Genomic DNA, 21,725 nt, shown 5'->3' with positions numbered 1-21,725 from the left:
CACTGGCAGCTGTGCGGGGAAGCATGCTGTGGGCCAGCCCTGCCTTTGCACTTGCAGCTTTCTGACCACGGCATCTGAGAAGGAGCTTTCCTTCCTTCCTCCCTCTCCCCCATACCAACGCAGAGCACAGAAAGCCAGGAATTCATGTCCCTGCTCCCGAGTAAGGCAGCCAGGTGGGATTCTTGTGTATTTATCACCTTGTCATCTCCTTCTTCTGTTTTAAGTGCTGATTCCCCGTCCTCTTTTTGGCCTACTGTAACAAGAGCCTTTTTTTGGATTCATCATGCTATGGAGAGCAAGGAGGAATTGCTAAAAAGCCTGTCTCAGAGGCAATGTTGTTATGGCCATATTCCTTGGGTCTAGGGAATGACATGTCCTGATTTCTAAATTCAAAATACAGGTATGTGATTAAAAAAAAAAAAAAAAAAAAGCTTTCAACCCACAGCAAAACCAGCTCTTGTCACAAATTGTGGCCCTGATTATTTTTTCTTACGGCATTTCTGGGGCAGCACACTTCGTATCGTCTAGTTAAGACTTTTCCAGCAACCAAAACACGCGTACTTGTGTGCGCTTACAGAGTAACATACATTATTAGTCATTATGAGTCACAATGGAGCTCTAATATGGTAAACGATACATGAGAACGGTCTGTCAGCTTTTATGGTTATACTGGAAATGCAAAGGGTAGAGCAGAAATACACTTGGTGCATGTGTAATGCATGTTTAGTCAGTTCGTTTGTTTAATATTAGTCCATTCATTTATCTGGTGAAGTATTCTTGCCCCAGGTCATTGCTGAATCCCAGATATTTCCTGCAAAAAGAGCACAGCTTGAAAATTTGTTTTGTCTATACGAAAGGGTAGGAATCCAAAAACAGATAATGCAGAGTATGTAATCGTAACACAAGCGGTAAGTGTGAAAATTGCTGGTTGGATTGAGATAAACGAATATATTTTCCTGGAATGGGCTGGGCAGTAAGTACCATGTAGTTCTTCCTAAGTTGCAAATGTACTTGTTTCCAATTGTCGTTTGTGTTGGCACACCTCGGTGCATGTGAGTAAGTGACCCCTCCAAATATTTGCATACCGATAGCTATTTTCCTACAATACACTCTAATAATGATGGTACCCGATTACCTGCTATCTGCTAGTGCAAAATTAACAATCCATTATGCACAATAAGTTTTATAAAACATTTACAAATCGAGATCATGTTTAATTAAAATTAACTTGCCTATGAAAGCCAAATGCACTTATGATTCACAATGACCTTTTATTACCTGCAGTCCCTTGTTTTGGCTGGATGATTGACAGCTTGCTGTTTGGCTACCATGTTGTATTTCAGCTGACAAGACTTTTCATTTTAACTCAATTTGCCTGCCTATCACAAGCTGGTGGCAGGCCAGGCTCAAGTCACCCAGCTTTGCCTCAGCAGCTTGCTCTATTTCTCATTAGTACGCATTTATTCAGTGGAAATTGGAAGACAAATGCTTGAAGGCATGTGAACTAAGTATAGCAAATTAGGGTTTAAAGACTGAATATTTATAAGTATATTGAAACAGTTTTTTAAAAAAATCTAGAATGAATCGGAGGCTGAGTGCTAGCTTTAGTATAAGAGAAATGAAGAGAGAAGTGGGAGGATTCTAAGAATAACAATACTATGAGATATTTCTCTCTCTCTCTCTCTAGAAAATATGTAAAATCTCTCTGACAACACCTTATCAAACAACAGCCTGGCTTCTTTATGTGGCGCTCGTACAGCGAAGTTTAGCATCTCGTGTGTGTAAGAAGGGGGAAAAAATGAGGGTCATGTTCATTTGCTGCTTGGTTATCCCTTGGTATGCTTTAAATTGCCTTGTTTGTTCGGCACAAGCACAGAAACAGATGTTGCTCTACCGTGCTGGATAATTTACTGTACCTCATGGTGCAGAATGGAAGGCCTCCCAAGCTACCCAGCTGGTCTGTCAGCAGCAATGGCTGGTGTCTGCTGAACTATGACAACTGCAAGCAAAGGCTGCGGCGTTATTGTGCAGTTGTCATTCCTCCCAACGTATAGCCCGGGCATTTGGGGAAGGCTGACTGTCTATTTTTTTAATGTTAGCCTGCAAACCCGTATAAGCTCCATCCTCCTTTGTTGATCATAATGTGACTCATTACTTTTGTCATCTAATGATTATCGGCATGATCGCTCAGAGCTAGAGCCAAGCTCGCCTTCCACACATAGCTGGTACTGGAAGGTAAAGCAGATTTGTCATTTACGATCTGACCGCTAAGCCACACTTTGTGCTCCATTATTGTGATTAACTTCTGCATAAGATACGCTGCCCAATTGTCAGCTGCGATCCGGCAGCGGGCACCGACCGCCGCGCTCCCCAGGAGGATGGCCCCCGATAGGATGTGACGGCATTGCTCGTCCAACTAAACGCACACCCGCTACTGCACAGCGGCCATTTAATAATTATTTTTCCTTTTTTGCTCTCCCCACCCCCAACCCGATTTGATTTCTTGGGTGAATGGTGCTGCATGTACATCGCCGCCGTTCCCAAGCTGGGGACTGGCATGGAGTTAGGGGCTTTGTTTTTTCGGAGGCTGGGGGCAGTCTGGGAGCGGAGGCTGGACCCTCCCTTTGTACCGCGCAAAGTTTTGTTGCCAGAGCGCTGCCAGTTGAAATCTATCGTGTCAGGTGCCTTGTGGCTATCCGCAGTAGAGGCCATATTCTGGAACCGGGGTTCTTCTCTGGCTTCGTCACCAACAAGCCGATTTGACTCTGCCTGATTATAGTAACGAAGGCAGTCCAAAAGAATATGCACAGACTCACTGTACGTCACATTGAATCACGGCGCTGGCCACACAGAGCTGACCGCAGCCTCATTTCTTTAGACAAATGCATGCTTAAGGAAAAACCTCCTGCAAGAAAGCATCCAGGGCCACTTTATTTGCTATGCATGCTGCACCAGATTTAATTTTTTGTGAAAGAACGGTAGTTATTATTTTTTTCTGATGCATCTACACTGGGTAGCTACTGTCTCTAATAAACCAACCTTTTGGGTGCAGCAGTTAGAGTGCTTTGGTGAACACTTACAAGCAGGCTTATTTGGTATCACAAAACATAATACAGGCACAAATGGATTATTATGTGAAAATGAAACCCGATTTTAGGCTATTTTTCACACTGGCGATTAGAAGGAATCAAGCCACATATAACAGCACCCATACACAGTGGTGGAAAAATAGTCAGTTTTGATTACAAAGTGAGAGATGCAGCCCTAGACAGGAGCTACATGCTGATATACATGCTATCAGAATGATTTATGCAAATTATGCATATTATTCCCAAAGGAATTCCTCCTCAAACTGCCAGGATAAATTGCCGGAAATTAGCCATAAAATCTGTCGTGCTAGGAGCAAAAGGTGAAGGCCACTGGGAAAGCAAGGACATTCAGCTTCTGGAGCCTTCCAGGATGTGATGGTGGAGAAAAAATCATGCTTCCCCTAGTACTGAAAGGACTAGGTTTTGTTTTCTCTTTGCCAATTAAAAGTGTCTTTCTCTCTTAAATCTACCAGGCAAACAATGAATTGTTTTCATTCACTTGGACCATAATAGACATTATCGTTTGGCAACGTAGCTCATTGAAAACAAAATAAATTTAAAAATCCTCAGCCTGACTGCGGAATTAACAAGCGAAATGTTTTTTCTAACGTGTAGCCCTGCCGCTACATCCAACAGCTTTTGAAAGGCAAGCTGAATAGCTCCGTGGATGCTTTCACTGGTATTTGCTTGCAACCTCCGAAATATATGTAAATGCATAAAGCATTCATGTTTTCTGATTGCGTTGTTTTCAACGTGATGCCTGAATAATGACTTTCCACCCAAAATCCAGGGCTGCCTCCAGCCGACACGATTTCCCAGAACTATCAGCGAGAATCACATCGCAGTGCTCAGAGCGGCGGCCCCCCGCCCTGCGGGACTGTTTAGTACCTCCTCGTGGTGTCTGGTTTATGTTTTGTTTTCTTTGTGTTTTGTTGGTTTTTTTTTCTTTTCTTTTTTTTTTCCTTCAGCCTGCCCTACTAAACCTGTCGAGATGCAGCAGCTGCAGCCATGTATAACTTGCAGTCATCTCCCATATTTCTGACGCTTCCCCCCCTCCGTTTTTGTTTAATCGCAGAAAGCGCCTTAAACGAGAGTTTACGGATGTGCTCGTCTTCCATGAACATTCGCATCAGCCAGGAGGATTTTGTCCTCAAGCTTGAAGGGGATCAGGAAGTCAGTCTGAGGAAAGGAGACTGGATAGCCCTTTACCCTCAGATTTTGCACATGGATCCCGAGGTCTATGAAGATCCTAAGGTAAATACTCAGCTGGTGCTACTCGTCCTACTTCAGGCACATTGCAGCAGCCAGGCCTTTTGTGATAGGTTTTTTCTTTTTCTTTTTTTTTTTTTCCTGCTGTTCCTTCTTGTGGAACAAATCTTCCGACTTTCAAATGTATTTTCGAGGGCCCTATAGGTCAAAGGATTCATGGCCTGAAGAGAGAAATATGGTGATGAGACTGACTGCTACTGCTTTCAAAGGAATTGACAATTGCACATTGACTACCATAAACTTTAGGCTAAATGTGGGTTTTGTTTGGCAGTGGATCATTTGATACCCAAGGAGGGCTGAATAATAGAAGGTGGTTTAAATAGCAAATAATGTGGGCCATTTAGCTAAGTGCCCCCAAAGCATCATTGACTCTGAAGCCCTATAATAGCAGTGTCTTACTTGAGCCTTATGCTTTTTCACCTCTCTTCATAGGGATTCACCCCTTCTTGATCAATTAGTATAGTGTTGTGAACTTGAAACTGCAAAGCTGTTGCTCCACAGTGAAGCTCCGAGGGTAATTGTGTCATCTCCTTGTATTTTTCTCTGACGCTCGAGTTAATGAATATCAAAGACTCGAAATTAATCCACCCTGCCTCAGCCTTAATATGGCTTCAGAAGTTCACCACCTGCATGCAAATTGAATAGTCCTAGTCCCCGGTAGGTTATTCCGCCAGGTTGTTGTCCCTGGTCCAGGGTGCCACACAGGAGGTGAAGCTGTATATAAGCTGAGGCCATTAAATGCCTCCTCATCCAGAGAGGTAGGAGTTACACCTGAATCATTCCTCATCCCCCTTTTCCTAGGCAAAGAGCTATCTCCCTGCCATGCTGATTTCCAGCCTTGATATTTGAGCCAAAGATGCATTTCAGACCACAGTTCAGCTCTGGGAGGTACACGGGATGTGTTTAGATGCTTGTAGAAACCCCATGTTTGAGACAGTGCTCCCTGAAGCTGTCCCTTTTGGGAATTTGAGGATAAAGATGTGCATGTGGGGTTGCAGAGGATGGGTGAGATTCAGATGCCTTGTTTGTGCAGGACAGCATTTCGCTGTGCAGGAGCTCCACCAGAGGCAGTGAGAGGAGGTGTGGAGTGTGTTGGAGTTAGCAGGAGTAGGTTTTAGTTACAGGTATGAACACAAGGGCCACGAAAATGGAAATGGCATCCAGTAGGGCCCTGCTGTCTGTACCCACGCAAAAATAAAGACAAAGGCTGCTGAGAAAATCAGTGTTTAAAAAAAAAAAAAAAACATGTATTGGCAAATAGTTAATTAATATTTTTATCCTTAAAAGCCATAACTAACAAATAAGCTTTTCCTCATTTTATTCTTAACACTTTATTTTGGAGAACATTATTGATTTGTCAAAAGTCCATCTGTTTGTTTAGGTCCTAGACCAAAGCATCAGAGCGGTAGCTGAGCCCCTCCCTTATTCAATAATTGTCAGAATACATTACCATATTTCTATTGCTTGAATATATCTGCTTGGTATCAGCTCTGCTCAGCTTTCACAGTACAGCTTTAGTTCATATATTTTATCTTTTTGATAGTGAATGAGCAATCCACACTTTGCAGTACATTGATTTCAGCACATGGGCCCTCTCGAAAAGTGGGGAAATCACTGTTCTGTTTGGTTCTTAAAATATGCAGTGTGCTTTCAACAATAACTACTGAAGATCAGATAGAGATGGAGAATGAATTTTTTGAAAGGTGCAGTCTTGAGCTTGTCATGTATTTAGGGAAAACTTTCCTGGGAAAACAGGCAGCTTGACGAGATAATTTTGTAGCAATGCTTTTCTCCTGGATACATAAATTTAAGTTCAAGCTATCTTCTGCTTTGGCACCATATTGTATAAGTGTGAGCATATATTGTTGACCTCCTTCTTCACTCAGAGCCTAAATAAATGAGTCAATTTTTATGAAGTGGATAAGTGAACCTCTGAATCATAACACAGCTAAGTTACGGAGCTCAGTAATTGAACTCTGCAAATCCCATAGAATGAAATATGAGGAAATCCTGCAGGAAACCCTACATGGTGGCTTCCCAAACAAAGCTAAATACAAGATGTGACAGAGAGAGACTTGCACCAGTCACAGGAGATTCCTCAGTTTTCATAATACTCTGAACAGGCCATCCACACAAAACTTCATCTCCAGTTTCTTCACCCTTTCCTCACCATCATCCAGCCTCTCCCATCCAAGGAAGCCTCATGCATGGCTGAAGGCTCCTGCGTTGTCAGAAATAAGTCTTCCCTTAAAAGCTAGCTCGCTGGCTCAAACAATCTATCCGAACCTAGGGGATTCAACAACACAAGCATGAGTTTGCTGTCTCACATGTATTTTCTGATGTTTCCAATTCCTTAGACAGCAATTTATTTTTTTGTTAAAATGAACTACAGCTTTCAGATGGCTCTTGGGATTTGGTTTGGTCCAATACGTGTGCAATACCATAGTTCCTAATAGCTCCAGACATGAGGAGTTCACTTTGTGGACATATTCCAATGAAGTGAAGAGATTTGTTTTTGTGGGGTTTTTTTGGTTGGTTGGTTTTTTGTTGTTGTTGTTTTGTTTTGTTTTATTTTGCTTTGCTTTTTAAGCTATTACAGTTCATATTTGGCAGTGCTTTTTTAGATCAACGGGTTTTACATTTCAGGAAGTAAATCTGTTTTAAGGGCGGTATTCTGGGCTTTCATTTGTTACTGTTCTTCAAATGAAGCAGTAACTTAAACAGAAAAAAAAAAACTTCCTTTTGGCTGGGGTGTTCAAAGAGTCTGAAAATAATTATTTCTCAGTGGAAAAAAAAAACAAACAAAAAAAACACATATAATGGCTTTTAACATTGTGGGAAATCCGGGCCCTTGCTATTTAGAGAAACAGGTCTTCAACACCCTAAGTTGTATACTCTCCTGTGCGCATTCTCCTTCTCCCCTTTTTCATAGGCCACGTCCCCTGCCACTGTTTTTCTCAACAACCAGACATGCAGTGTGTGGTTTCCAGAGCCTTTAACCTAATGGGTAGATCAGTATCAGTGCGTTTTATCATTGTGTTGTTTTGTGGTGTGTTTTTTTTTTTATTCAGTTGAGGTGGTTTCTGTCTGACTGACTTGTTCCCAGCCAGCTCCAAATGGCTGCTGCTATAGCAGATGTATGCAAAGCAGGACAAATGCTAATGAGTGACCATAAGCAAGAAGTGTCTGTCATTTTTATTCAAAGCATGCAGGAGGATTTTGTAAGTGGTTAATTTGCCGTTGACTGAGTGAGGATGCCAGATCTCCTTCATTCAAAAACATGAATTATCTCTAAGCAGTGATCCTGCTGCTGGGAAGTAGTCGGAAAGATGTTCAGTTTATGGAATGTAAGTTACAAGCGCAGCCTCAAGCCTTACCTGAAAGCACACTCGTTACAATGGTCAGTCATTGGCAGTTGTCCTGCTTTGCACAGAGCTTCTGGAGCAAACCATGTGAAGGTCAGATGTGGCAAATTAAGCAGCAACCATCTCCAGCTGAAGGGAAAATTGACTGCAAAGTATCAGGTCTGCTTTTCGAATAATCTGCACCACTGGGTGCAAAAGAAGGATGGATTTTGCTCTGATCTTGCAAGAACAAGATCCGTGCAATGCATTGATTTATTCATAGGCATTTGCAGAATTTGGCAGATTATCCTTATTCATGATGTATGTACCAAGCACATATGATGCTTTACAAGAAAATTGTCCTTCCACTAAGGTTCATTGTCTCTGCTTCAAAGCGGTCAAAATCTAATTACAATCAATACAGGCCAGACACTCAGTGGATGAGACATGGAAGTTGAAGGAGCTTGATGTAAAGCAGCTAAATAAGTGGATTTCAGCAGTATTCTTTACAGGGGCGGTAATGTGAGCTAATGAAACTTGAGGCAACCAACTAAAAAGGAGAAGCTGTCTACTCCTTGTCTTCCTCTTGATCCTGCTTTCTGAGTTTAAGAAGTACTACTGCCATGCAAACAAAACACCTCATGTAACTGTTTCATTAGCTATCTCTCTCTCACTCTCTTTCTCTTTTATTTTCAGGAGTATAAGTTTGATCGTTACATAGAGAATGGCAAGAAGAAAACCACGTTCTTCAAGGCAGGAAGAAAACTGAAGTATTTCCTAATGCCTTTTGGCTCTGGGATCAGCATGTGTCCAGGGAGGTTCCTTGCGATGAATGAGATGAAGATGTTTCTTTTCTTACTTTTGGCTCATTTTGATGTAGAACTAGTGGAAAGCAAAGCTGTCAGACTTGATAACAGTCGTATGGGCCTTGGTATCCTTCTGCCAGACGTTGATATTGCCTTTCGTTACAAGCTAAGGTCCCTAAAAAAGTGAGCGGCTGCCTATATGTCTTCTACTAATCTCAGTGTTTGCTCTGTTTCCTCACTCAACTTTGTATTCTTGGGAATGTTTGCTTTTACCGTCTCTGCTTTCACCTCCTCCTTACTTGTTTTTTTAGAGAAGAAAAGCCCTTAGGCTGGAGGTAGATGTCAGACATGGGAACAAGCAACCCTGCCCAAGTTGTGAGTAGTGAGGTGAGATGACAAGAGTTTGGCTGGGTAAATAGTCCCTACAAGAAGGACCCCTATACTCTTGGCCATAAGTCAAGTAGGTTTTAGAGGGAGGATGACATCAAGCTGAATCCAGGCCGTTATTTGGGAAATGGGCTCAACGGACATACATTGGGAATTCCTCAGACTCCTCGGAAACCTGACAGTCCAGATACACTGCAAGCATGCTGTTAAAACCAAAAGGCCTCCTACCATAGCTGTGCCACGAGGTTCCCCCTTGTTAGATGGGGAGGTCCCGTGTACCCACCATCTGGAGGCGTCACTACATCTGCTTGTAGAACAGTAGCAACAAAGGGGGAAATTAATTCTAGAAGGCGAAAGGTTGTTTAGAGATAATTGTTCTAACTTTTTATTTACGCTGTTCCCTTTGTGATCCTGAGTGTCTTAGTCCTTACTTGGGAGATGTAATGAAAGCTATATGGGTTGGATGGGGGATAGGGGGAAAGAATTTGCAAGAATGTCTTATTGGAAACACATCTCTGACTTGAGTGGTATGAATTTGAGTGGTATGAGTGGTACGAAGCGAGGGTGAACGCTCTGTTTTTGTGCAATACAAAGAAATTAAATTGTATGATTTTTTCTGCAGTTGATTAATGTCAGAGGAGAGGTTCTGTTGATTTTAGTAGGCCTTGGATCAAGCCTACGTTATCTATTTTGCCTATGAGCCAAAAACAAACAAACAAACAAAAAGCAGTATACTCTTCAGGTGGAAAATATATGAGCCTGTTTGAAATGATTTTATCATCTCAAAAATTACCTTCTGTTTGTCTTACCGTTTTACTAGTATCATGTGTCTGTGTTTATTTTCACAATTTCTTGTGTTTATTAGTTGCTCCAGAAAGGCAAAATGAGAGGACTTCAAGGAGAAGAGTGGTATCTAAAACTACTTTTTAATAGTGTTTTAATGTGCCTAAGAAATGCACAGGCAGAGTAGTGTGACCTCTGTTTGGAAACAGAACTGTCTCTCTACAAGATGGAAAACAGGCTCTTTGGGCCCAAAACTTGAGCAAGTGAAGACCTCAGACAGCCACAGAGGTTGGCTGCATATGGGCTTCACTGGATGACATGATCCTGTTTCAAACATGAATTTCCTGGTGCGTGGTGCACGGGATCTAAGATTTGTAGACCCTGTCTCTCTTCCTAGCCACCACTTTGGAGACAGAGGAGGATTCTCATGGCTGTCTCAGCTTGACGAGATCCTAATTGTGATGGGAGAGTAGCCATGTCTGTGGGCCTTGCTTTGTGTTCCCCAAAAAATCTCAGTTTGCGATGTGCCAGCATAAGTTCTTCCCACGCTGCCAGCTGACAAATAACGTTATACATGAAAAAGACTTCCCCTGATACGCCCAAGTGTCCCGTCATCATTCATGGAACTTAGAGTGAAAGAAAGATGAGTAATCACTGCAAGAGGTAATTTTGGGCAGCCAACCCTTAATCTGTTCTGTGCCAGGATTTGCATTTCTCTAAATAGCTAACCAACCACAGAGGTGTGACCCCTGTCTGGACATGAGTTCAGATTTGCCCTACAGATGATGAATGAACTGCTGTCTCATCCAGAATTGGAGTACCCACCAGCATTATAGAAATTTCTCGGTGATTGCTGAGCAAATCACTAAAAAGATCTTTTTTTTTTTTTCCAGTGTTTCATTGTCCACATTTCTGTGTTTTTGGGGTGTCCTGCTCTGGTGCTGTCAAAGGTATGATGCTCAAAAAAAGCACCTGACACTCTACTTTGTGCAAAAGACACATTGCTCTGAAAACTTCGGCTTGACTTGTCTCTTGTCTTTTCCCAGTGGAGCACCAGAGCCACTAGCTCATTTTGGGAATACTGAGCTGCAATCTACTGTTCCTCAATCTTCCATGTCTTCCAAAATCAGAAATTTTACTTGTCTCTTAAGCACTTGATAGCCTGTGGATGGAAACTGCTACATACATACTAAAGTTTAGAATTATTTATTGTTATTTGCATAGGAGACTGTTTAGTTATTCATCTAAAGCACATACCCTAAATAAGCATTAGTAGAAAGTCTTTCAAAAATTGGCACAGCCACATTCCAAATCCTCTGATGAGAAAACTGTGTTTTTGTGAGATATATTGGATGAACATTTTCTCTTCATATATAATATCAATAGCATCTATAGTGTTGGAGTACACTTATATTAACTGGGCTTTGCGGTTGATTAAATGCCTTAACTTTGCTTCAACATTTAATCAACAGCAAAAGCTGATTATTACTTTGTGCCACAGAATAAAATTTGTTTTTATGGAGAGATTCCTGTACTCAAGTTACTTACTGCTATACTTACTCGATAGGAGCTATTCTGTACTCAGCCATAGCTCACAATCCAGTTTGGACATTAGAGCCTGTTTTATTGAGAGAGGAAATGCTGATATCATTATACTGTTGACTATATTACATTATTGCTTAAGTGTAAGCTGTAAAATGTCTCATGCCACAGTTATGATAAATCTTTCCTTGGCATCCAACTTTGAAACAAACCTGAAGCAACTGCGAAAATAACAGTAGGTATTTGTTTTAAACATAAGATTTTTTTTATATAATTGTGTTCTATTTTTAGGATTTTGAATGAGAATATCACAGGCTGCTGCATAATTTAGTAGGACATAATAGGACTGTGCCAAAAGTACATGCAAATCATTAGTAATTTCAGATTAATTGCTGATCAGTTTGTACAGTATCTGTTATGAAATTAAAAGAAGATCTAGATTGTCTCCAAACTAGCAAATTAAATCTGTAGGCCTTACTTCCTTCTTTAAAAAAAAAAATAATAATAAAAAAGAGTCTTTCCCAGGAGCCGAAGGAAGGCTCCATGAAGGCACTCAGAGGCTTTGCATGGGGGTTGGAGACCACGCCTCGCACCACGCAGCAGGCCAGCATTTTGCTGGGATAAAGTCAGTTGCTCTTTTAGCTCAGGAACCAGAAGGATCAAACTTAAGACAAAGCAGGGCCTGCCCAACTTGTCCTGGAACTGTGTCCCTGTCCCAGTAGATGACTTATGCATCTCTCAGGTAGGGCCTGCATATATTCGTGTACCCCATCTGCAGTCGAGGTAAGCTTCACCCCCTCTTCAAAGTCAGAAGTGTTAGAGCAGGGAAGAGGAACGTTAGGCCTGGTTGGTCTTCTCCCAAATACTCTGCGACTAAGCAGGTGCCTTAGTGAGAGTCAGCAGCTGATCTGACCAGGAATGACCTGGTCACCACAGAGCAGGGAGTGAAAACCCATGGTATTCATGGATGAGCCTGCAGTATGCCTTGAGGCCGCAGCTGGAGCCAAGCTGGCCACAACATCCTGCCTGTGGTAGAAGGACAGCTTTGCACATTCGCTTCATGACGTAGGGAGCAAAATTGTTTCTATCTCCTTTGCCACAGACCCAGGAGCTTGTAGTGTTGGTCACTTGGGCACCGCAGCGCTGTTGGCAAGCATTCAGTTGGGTGGGTGGCAGGAGGTGGTGGCACCTTTTGCTGCCTTGTCCCTCCTATCCACTGCAGAAGGGGGCTGCCCAACAGGCCCAGCAGCGCCTGTTCGCCTTCCCCAGCCAACGCCATGGGCACAGGACCAGCTGGGAGGGCTGTTGGGGGGCCCTGGCTTCCCTCTGTTCATCCTGGAGTGAAACAGTGTGCCCACTGCTCAGTTTTAAAAGTCATAGAGCTGGTCTATACCGGCCTCGAATGTAAGCTGGCACTGCCTATGGCTATACTGATACTATCTTCTGCTGTTAAGAAAAAATGTATTTTTTTTCTGATATAAAATAGGTTTTCTAAGTCACCGTGGCCCTGTGTAGCATGTCAGAAGAAAAGTGAATTTATCATGAACTAATGTGAATACTAAAATGTGATTTTTTTTCTATTATCATTTTAATTTACAGTTTGTTCTCCATTTTCATGTTGCCACTGAATACTGCTGTAACCTGTCGTAAACTTACTAAACTGCTACATTTCTCCAAAGATCATGCATGTATACCTGTTCGCAAATTTGACTTGCACATCTCTGCCCATATGTCCTAATGTACTAATAGGAGACCATTTAAGAGTTGTTCTTCAGTTTACGGTTTTAAGCCCGTTGCATGTCACTGGTTTTGGCATTGCTATTTTTATGAGTAATTGCTGGTCTGTGAATTTCACTTGTAGAATTATAAATGATCTTTTATTTCATCATTATTGAACTTTCTGACATTCAAAAGATTGTGAATTGCTCTTAATTGTGCAAACTGACATTTTGTATATAGATGAACAATGGTTAGGTTCTACTTTAATAGTTAATATCCATCATTAAGGCTCTTAGATCGAATAAGGTATATTGTGAATTTCTGAGCGAGAAAATTGAAACTTCATTATTTTAGTAATCTAACATCTTAAGTGAATTTTGTATTTCAAGGATACAATAAAAATGAATATATCTATTTTAATATTGAATGACTGTCCATGGTAATTTTTTCCAACTTACATTTACACTTTTCTCACAGATTCACAACTATTGCTTTCCTTTTTAAATGATTTAGTCAGCATACAGCATTTTTCTGTTGCTTGATCTTGAAAAAAAAATGTTTTTGTAGGAAAAGAAAAAAAAAAACTTCTTTTCAGCACTGGCATGGAGCAACTCCTTGGAATTTAGGAAATGATCAGGTCTGCTTTACCTCCATGAAACTGAAGCCAGTTATTACCAGATGAGGAAGAAAGGTGGTACTTCTGACATTCTTGGGACTTTATTCAGAATTAATATAAAGATTTGCATTCCCAGTATAAAGATTGGTAGCCAAATACAGCTCCTAGGTTTTTCCTTTTGCAAACCTCTGGGTAGCACCAGATGTACTACCTCGTGTAAATTTAGATCATTGATTTTAAAAGGGGAAATGATTGAAAATTGCTTCAAAACCCAGCACTGCATGAGCAAAGTACAACTTAGCTTTTCTAAGCATCACTGTAGCTACCGAATTCTGCCAGTAGCTGTTTAATATGAAGCTTGTATCCTAAAGAGATCACTTTTCTTCAGTCCTTCATGCAGGAATGTTTGTCGGGAACGTCTGTGAGGATTGTTGAAGATACGTTGTAGAGAAGATAGACCTGCAGCATTTTTCTGTATTTGATAAATGTGCTTGTAACTTTGTGATTGCATTACCTCTATATTATTTTAAAAGTTAATGACATTTGTAAAGAAAAAGTGGCATTGTTTGAGGTTTCTTGAAGGGCACCCTTCCGAGTGAGCTTTCCTTCACAGTCTGAAAGGGAGCTTTGTGGAGGAGTAACAATAGCTTCAAATACTGTATTTTATCCAATATTTGTTTTTACACTAGGTACTTTTTGATGTTACTTATATTGCATTGTATTTTAAAATTGTGACATCAGTTTATGCAAGACATATGCTTAATTCATATGAAAAAGGCTATTTTAACTGTCAGACCATAGAAAGTGAGGTATTTTTCTGCCCATTACCTAAACGTGCCTGTGTGTCATGGCCAGTCATGTCATGATAGACACAGCGTATCAGAAAACTGATCTAGTTATAAAAACACCATTTAAAACTACACCTGTGAAGGTGTGGTGATCTTTAAGTTAAATTCTGTGTTTATAAATGCTAATAAGTATGAAGAAATTGTTGCTGCATGCAAATAAGCTTATAAAAGAAATCTAAAATACCCATTTCATCTGAAAGCAAAGAATTAAAATGTAGTGGGATCTTTACCCTCATGTAAAGCAGCACTGTGTCTGTGTAGCCCTTGCTATGCAGCAGGCTTCCCTGGGATCTCAAGTATGGGGTTGCGTGAATACCTCATTTCTAATTGCAGAAATACGCCTGTCTCCAAAACTACTTACACCAAAATAAAGAGTCAAAAGAAGTCTAAGCTTCAGCTGTTCCTGCTCGGAGCATTGCAGGACGTTTAGTTAAACTGATTTCGACGCGGATGTATGAGCTGCTTTGTATTTTTCCCCCCCAAAAAAAACCAGCACCTCTGAGCACAGCAAAGTTGAACACAAGTCTGGGGTCGGCGGCTGCAAACGGCAGCGAGTAAACGCCCCGCGATGACTTTCGCCGCTGGACTCCCGCAGCAGCTCGTCCTTCCAGCTACCCCTCTCCTCCAAAGTCGCCAGGCTCCCGCAGGCAGCGAGCCTTTCCCTCGCCTTGCGAGCCAGCGACTCGTCCGGCTCCTCGCCGTCTCTTCCAGCCGCCCCCCGAGGAGGAAGGACGTCTCCCCGGCGGCGCCTTCCCGAGCCGGCGGCGGGGGGACCTCGGCTGAGCATCGCTGCAGGTGGGAAGCCGGGGGGGCTCCTCCTCGGGGCAAGCCCCAAAGCCCTGAGGAAGGGGGTGAGGGGACAGGACCCCCAGAACCCCCAGCCGGGGGTTAGGTGAGTTTGGAGGGCTTCAGCCGGTGGAGAGAGGGGGTTTACTCCGGAAAGGCGATTGTTTGCCCCTAAATCCTCAGTTAGAGGGATTCCAAACTAGTATTAGAGGGGCAATCTGTTCTGCAACTTCTCGGAAGAAATAATTGTTGATTTAGATAAGCGCTGATCCCTTCAGCGTTTGATGAAGACGTTAATTTATGGCTGTCTAGCAGTTTATGGCCGTCATTAGATTTTCAGCTTTGTCTCTGTTCGAAATGCATCTTTCTCTTTATTTTCATCCGAGACAATTATGGAAGCAAACGGTTATGTTTGATCTAAAACGCATCATTTTCCTATAGCATTTCAAATTATTCACAGCTCATAGTTCTTACACGCGCATATATGAATTTAAAAACACAGCACTGAAGTGCTTGAAACAGCCCATAAATTCGCTTCGTGTTTTATTACACGTCTCGGAACCGGCTTGAGAGGACAAGGGCGACTCGGGGCTCGGGGTGGGGGGGAGGGATTTAACCCTTCCTGAGCCCGGGGAGGGAGCAAACCCCGCAGGGTGGGGGCTCGGTGGCACGGAGCTGCCGGGGCACCTCGGGGACAGGGGCCGGCTGCTGGCCCTTCCCACGGCTGGGACACCCGGGGGGGGCCGGAGCGCCACTTGCCCAAAGTTTTGTCCCGCCCGACGGCAAGCTCCGTCTCCCCTCGGCCTGTTGGCACCCAAGTGACGAAGGATGCTGGAGGGAGCCGCGGAGTCCCGGCTCCTTTATTTTACGCCCCCCCCCAGCCCCTCCGACATCCCCCCTCCGCCACCAAAACCCGAGTGTTAATTGCTGTAAAGTTTCCGAGCACGTGGATAATTTACTTTGACTGCTGCATGTTAATTAAAAGCAAACTTATTTATGTTTCTGATGTTTATATTACGCGATTTAATTACGTTTAGAGGCAGCGTCGCGCTTTTTTTTCCCCCCTTCTACCCTAAATCACATTTTCATTAAAGGTTTTAATAAGAAAACTCACTTGACCACTATTCATTATCTAGTCCCCTCCATGCACACAAGTTCACTTACCCATTCATTTATTCACTTACTCATTCCAGCAGATCCGCTGCAACTGCTGCTAGCAGGGATGTGAACACTCATAATTATTTGTCAAAGTCTGGAAAGTGTATTATCCCTTCTTCTAGTGGTAATTAGTTACCATAGCATCTAATACGTAAATGTGCCCAGAGCACACCATTAACAGTTAAGCGGAGGATTCAATTTAACACATGATTATATCTTTCATAAGTCATTACATTAGGAAAGCCAATGTCACTCATGCTGGGACGATTTCAGGCTCGGGGCCGGGGGAAGGGAGCGGGTCCGAGGGGGCGTTTGGAGCAGGGCCGGGGCTGCCGCAGGTGGGGAAGTCTCCCTTCCGAGGGGGGACACGTCCGTCTGAGGCTTAGTGATGGATCGGGGGAGAAGAGGGGCGGGGGAGCCTCTCTCCTCCCCCTGCCCGGCGGGACCTGCCCCGGGACTGGCCCCGCGCCCGCTCCTCGCTCCCCAGGGGCGACGGCAGCGAGGGGCCGGCAGTGGCAGCGCCCCCAGCCCGCACAGAGCCCCCCGCCCGCTCCCAGGAAAGCCAGGAGGAGGTAAAGCGAGAGCTTTAAAGTGGCAGCCGGGACGGCAGGGAGTGCAGAGCGAGCGCGGGGCGCTTCCCTCCTCCCCGAGCATCCTTCGCACGGGAGGCACCGGGAGAGAGACACCCCGGAGACATCGCCCAGAAGAAGAGGGAGCAACGAGGTTAAGCCAGACAGAGCCAGGAGGAAGGGGGCGACCCCAGCAGCCCCCCCGGGAGCCCCCCAAGCCCGGTGCCGGCATCTGCAAGAGTTTCAGCGAGGGCTGGCCCCCGGCTCGCCTCCCCCGGTGTCAGCCCTGTCCCGTGGGCAGCCGAGAGCCGGAGCCTTCGAGGGGACGGCTCCGGGAAGGCTGCTCGGAAAGGAGAGGTATTAAGCAGTAAATCTTGCAGCAAATGCGTCCTGCGATGTTAAATGCACGAACACACACACACACACGCACCCGCACACACAGAGGCACGCACCACGCCAAGCTGGTGGCGGTGGTTAATTCCTAATCAGAATGATGGACAGCAGAGACAGAACAATACAAACTAATGGCTGTGTTGCTGATCACTTTACCCCTTGATTAAAGACACCCAATTATGGCGCAGAACAGTGTCGTAATTATGTTCCTTAATCACATCCAGGAGGTTTAATTGCCTTAACGATGTGTTTCATTAAATGAATTTAGGTATTATAGTCGACAGTTTTCATACACAGTTGTTTTCAAATTAACATAATATTAGACATCGTCATGGAAATTGTTTTAATAATCATAATTAGACGCACCCAGCCTTTGTCTAGTAAATGCTGAGAGACGCTTCTCCTTGCGCCTGGGGGCTGATCTGCCCACCCTCTCTGGGCTGCCTTCCCACAGCTCCGTGGCACTTTACAGTTATGTTTCCTGAAAAGTTACAGGTTCTGATTAATCTTTTTTGATGGCAAGTGGAGCGGAAAATATTTATCCCCTTCCCCCGCGTGCGGGGCTGCCGATGGGAGCGGAGGCACCGCGGACACCGGGCGCCGGCCGGGAGGGAAGGAAGGGGGGGCCCGACGGGGAGGCGGCTCTGCCGGCCCCAAAATTTGGGGGGAGGGACAAGGCGGAGGTGGAAAGGGGTAGGGGGACGGCTCACCTCGGGATATCAGGGGGGACTGAGGCGCTGTCACCCACCGACCCCCCTGTAGGGGCCCGGTGAGGGAGAAGAGGGAGTTCCTCGGCCCCGTCCCGGGGGCTGGGAGAGGGGAGGGGGGTGCTGGGGGGGCAAGGCAAAGGAAAGGAGCACCACCCCCCCCCCTTAAATCTGGAGGTGTATCCTTAACAGAGCACAGCATAATACAAGCGTTTGTTCAAAATATTTTAATAAAGATTCTTTCCGACATAGATACACATACAAACGATCGTACATTGCTGTCATAATCTGATTGACCTATTTAATATATATCACTCTTTACACATCCGTGACCTGCCAACAGATCCCTCATGGCTCCTATTTTGCCATCCAACCTGACAGTCCGAATTTGTATTATCTGCAAGTAGTGGAAAATAGCAGGACTCGTTTTGGAATTAAAAAACCGAACCAAAGCAAACAAAAATCTTGATTTACAAATGGCAGAGAGACAGCCACCCAGCCATGCAAACTCAAACTGAAGGCTCACTTTGGGTAAATAGCTACTTCTTGCGCTTCATCTCTCATTTTTCTTCCAAAAAAAGAGAAAAAAAAAAAAGAAAAAAAAACCCACCCCACCCTCCCACCCCACCCCCCAGAAAAAGAAAAGGTAAGAATTCCACGCGTTCTGTAAATCAGCCTAAAGTATTTTAAAGTATTTCAACTTAAATAATCATCCACAGTCAAAATAATTTACATCCACGTTAAAAGCGGTTTAAATTATACCTCTGAAAACCACCCAGCGCCTGGGAAAACATGGGCTTGGCAAATGTTCTTGTAGCAGCTATTGCTCTGATGCCATGTAAAAGTAAATAGCTATTACCTGTTATAATGCAAAGGACACCCTCTCAAAAATCAGTTGGTTGAGCAATTAAGAATACACCTTTCCTGTAATTTTTGGACTGAAGCAATTTATTAAAGCTCAATTGAAATACAGGGATGATGCAACTTAAAATCCAGATGACCTTTCATAAACCTAAGCAGCTCGGATACATCAACATTTCTGGCTATACGGAGTTGGCAAATAAACGTTTTAAAACACTTGGCACACAGTTTAAGTTAATCCATAAACAGAATTTTAGAAGCATTTTAAAGTAACTGCACAGAAGACCCGTGACCTTAACACATGAGAAATACTGTTGGCGTGGGAGGGTCAGTTAAAGAATAACAAATAAATATCATGTCTTGTTTATACATCATTGCGAAGTGGAAAGAAACAAGGTGCACGTAAATATTTCTTTGAAAAATGCGATACTTTCGGCCACACGGAGGAGGGGTTCGGATCGGTTATTTTTTTGCCGTTTTTTTTTTTCTTTTAACTCTCTCGATTATTTTTTTTTAAATCACTCTCACCAAAACTTTGCGCATTTTCACAGGATCAAAGTTTAGAGACGATAAAAAATACAAAGTCTTCCATAGCAGTGGTCCAGTCTCTTTGTTTCTGCGAGTCGCTTAAATAATAAGTTTACATTTCAAGTTTGTTCGTTTCCTGGCTCAGAATAATCATAATACTGCTAATAATAATTAAAAAAAAAAAAATCTATGCTCGAGTGCCCTCTCTGATTTGTCCCATCCATCCACCTCCGCTGCCGGCTCCTGCCCCGGGACCGGCCCCGGGACCTCGGCGCCCCGGGCGGGCGGAGGGGCGGCGGGGCCGGGGTCCCGGGGGATTGGGGGGGGGGGGGGGGGGGGGGGCTCTCTCCATCCCTCTCCGCGGCTCCAGCCCTCCCGGCCTGCCGCCTCTCAGCCTCTCCTTTATGCGGGTCGCACCTCCAGGGAAACCCCCCCGGCACCCCCGAGGCTGAAGCCCCCTCCCCGCCGCCCCTCCGCCCGCCCCGGCCCCTCGCCCCCTCCCCGCAGGGGCCCGTCGCCGTCCCCAAAGAGCCGCCGGCCCGGGGGGCAGGCGGGGGGGCCCTGGCGGCTCGCAGTCCCTCCGCCGCCCCCTCGCCCCCCGGCCCGGCCGCAGCCCCCCGGTTGCCGCCGCTGCCCGGCTACCGGAGGCGGGGAGGCGGCGGCGGCGGCGCGGCTTAAGGCTTCTCCGTGCACTGTTTGCAGAGGCTGGAGGAGACGCTGTTGAAAATGGCACATTTCTCCGGGCAGGAGGTGGCGGGGGGCAGCCCGGCGCTGAAGGGGTAGCCGGCCGCCTGCTCGTAGGCGCCGAGGGCGGGGTGCAGCGCGGCCGCCGCCGCCGCCGCCGCCGCGGCGGAGCTGGGCAGGGAGGCGGCGGAGATGGCCTGGCCCTGGTTGAGATAAGCCACGAGGCGCCGCATCTCCTCCAGGGCCTGCGCCTGCATGAGGATGTAGTTCTTGGCCAGGAGCAGCGTGGCGATCTTGGACAGCTTCCGCACCGAGGGGCTGTGCGCGTAGGGGATGACGGCCCGCAGCTCGTCCAGCGCGTCGTTCAGGTCGTGCATCCGCCGCCGCTCCCGCGCGTTGATGTTGAGGCGCAGCGCCTTCTGCTCCTTGGACTTCTTGCTGCCGCCGTGCCCGTGGCTGTTGGAGCAGCCCCCCTCGGCCGCCTTCGGCCCCGCGCCGCCGCCGCCGCCGCCGCCGCTGCCCCCGCCGCCGCCGACCGCCGGCGAGGCGTCGCGGGGGTCCCCGCCGGGGCCGCGCAGCAGCAGCTCGCAGCGGCCGTCGCTGTCGTCGTCGGGGCTCTGCTCGCCGCCGCTGCTCTCGGCCACCGAGCTGCGGCCGGCGCTCTCGCCGTACTTGACGCACGCGGAGCCCGGCGGCAGCCCCAGCGGGTCCCCCCCGCCGCCGCCTCCACCGCCGCCGCCTCCTCCTCCTCCGCCGGGCTGCAGCAGCGCCTCGGGCTCGGCCGCCTCGTAGCAGGCGAGCGGCGAGGGCTGGCGGTCGCGGGGGTGCGACAGGTCGAGCCCCGGGGGCGAGCGGAAGGCGGACTCCATGCGCTTGGCCGAGGCGGCCAGGCTCTTGTGGAAGAGGTCCTCTTCGGCGGGCAGCCCCAGCGCCCGCTCCATCGGCGCCGCCGCCGCCGCCCCCCTCAGCTCCCGGCCCGCTCCTCCAAGGCTCCTCCGCGCCGCGGCGGGCGGCGAGCGGGCGTCCTGCTGCCGCTGCCGGGCTCCCGGCTCCCGCCGGGGCTGCGCCCTGCCCGGAGCCGCCGCCGCCGCCGCTGCTGCCGCCGCCGCCGCTCCGGCTTCGTCCCCGGCTTCGTCCCCGGCTCCGGCTTCGTCCCCGGCTCCGGCTTCGTCCCCGGCTCCGGCTCGCCCTCAGCAGGCGCCGCGCTGGGGCATTGTGCGCTGCCAGCGGAGCCGCTTCCACCGTTTATCTTGCTTGGATTCACCTTCAAGAGATTTCCGGAGCCATCAACCAGCAGCCGCCGCAGACGGGGGAGTCTTTTACATCATTATCTCTGAGAGTAGGTTATTATGAAGAAGACTCGCCTGTTGGGACAGAGCTTTCTACCCAATCAGGTTAACGTTTTAATTAATAGGATTAAAACGGTAACAAACAATCCCAGGCGCTATCTGGCCCTGAGTCTGAATAGTTTCATTTCCCAGGTCTGAAGACAGGCAGCAGCTAGAGCTTTATAAGAGGCGCCTGCTCCATTATTCTCCCTGCCATCTGTATACACAGCTTAACGCATATGTTTGCAAGACGTTGTGTCCTGTTAGTAACCCAACAACTGCCTTTAGCTTGACATGTGTGGCGACTT

The 21,725-nt window shown here is 46.3% G+C and overlaps 2 protein-coding genes across 2 annotated transcripts in view; one reads left to right on the top strand and one right to left on the bottom strand.

The window, feature by feature from the left end:
- CYP7B1 (cytochrome P450 family 7 subfamily B member 1) overlaps positions 1-11,722 on the top strand; it is a 122,359-nt gene extending 110,637 nt beyond the window's left edge. The window contains exons 5-6 of the mRNA XM_048061682.2: positions 4,165-4,343; positions 8,399-11,722. Of these exons, the coding sequence (XP_047917639.2) occupies positions 4,165-4,343; positions 8,399-8,695 (476 nt within the window). The 3' untranslated portion in view covers positions 8,696-11,722. The remainder of the gene's footprint in view (positions 1-4,164; positions 4,344-8,398) is intronic.
- Positions 11,723-18,648: 6,926 nt separating this feature from the next.
- Positions 18,649-21,082, bottom strand: BHLHE22 (basic helix-loop-helix family member e22). Its single transcript, XM_066993034.1, has one exon. It carries the CDS (start codon positions 21,028-21,030, stop codon positions 20,080-20,082), a length of 951 nt encoding a protein of 316 aa, XP_066849135.1. The 5' UTR covers positions 21,031-21,082; the 3' UTR covers positions 18,649-20,079.
- Between the last annotated feature and the right edge of the window lie 643 nt (positions 21,083-21,725).

Source organism: Anser cygnoides, chromosome 2 (genome assembly GCF_040182565.1).
Source record: "Anser cygnoides isolate HZ-2024a breed goose chromosome 2, Taihu_goose_T2T_genome, whole genome shotgun sequence".
NCBI classification, from domain to species: Eukaryota; Metazoa; Chordata; class Aves; order Anseriformes; family Anatidae; genus Anser; species Anser cygnoides.
The sequence above is the reverse complement of the archived record's forward strand: the minus strand, read 5'-3'. Positions and strand labels throughout refer to the sequence as shown.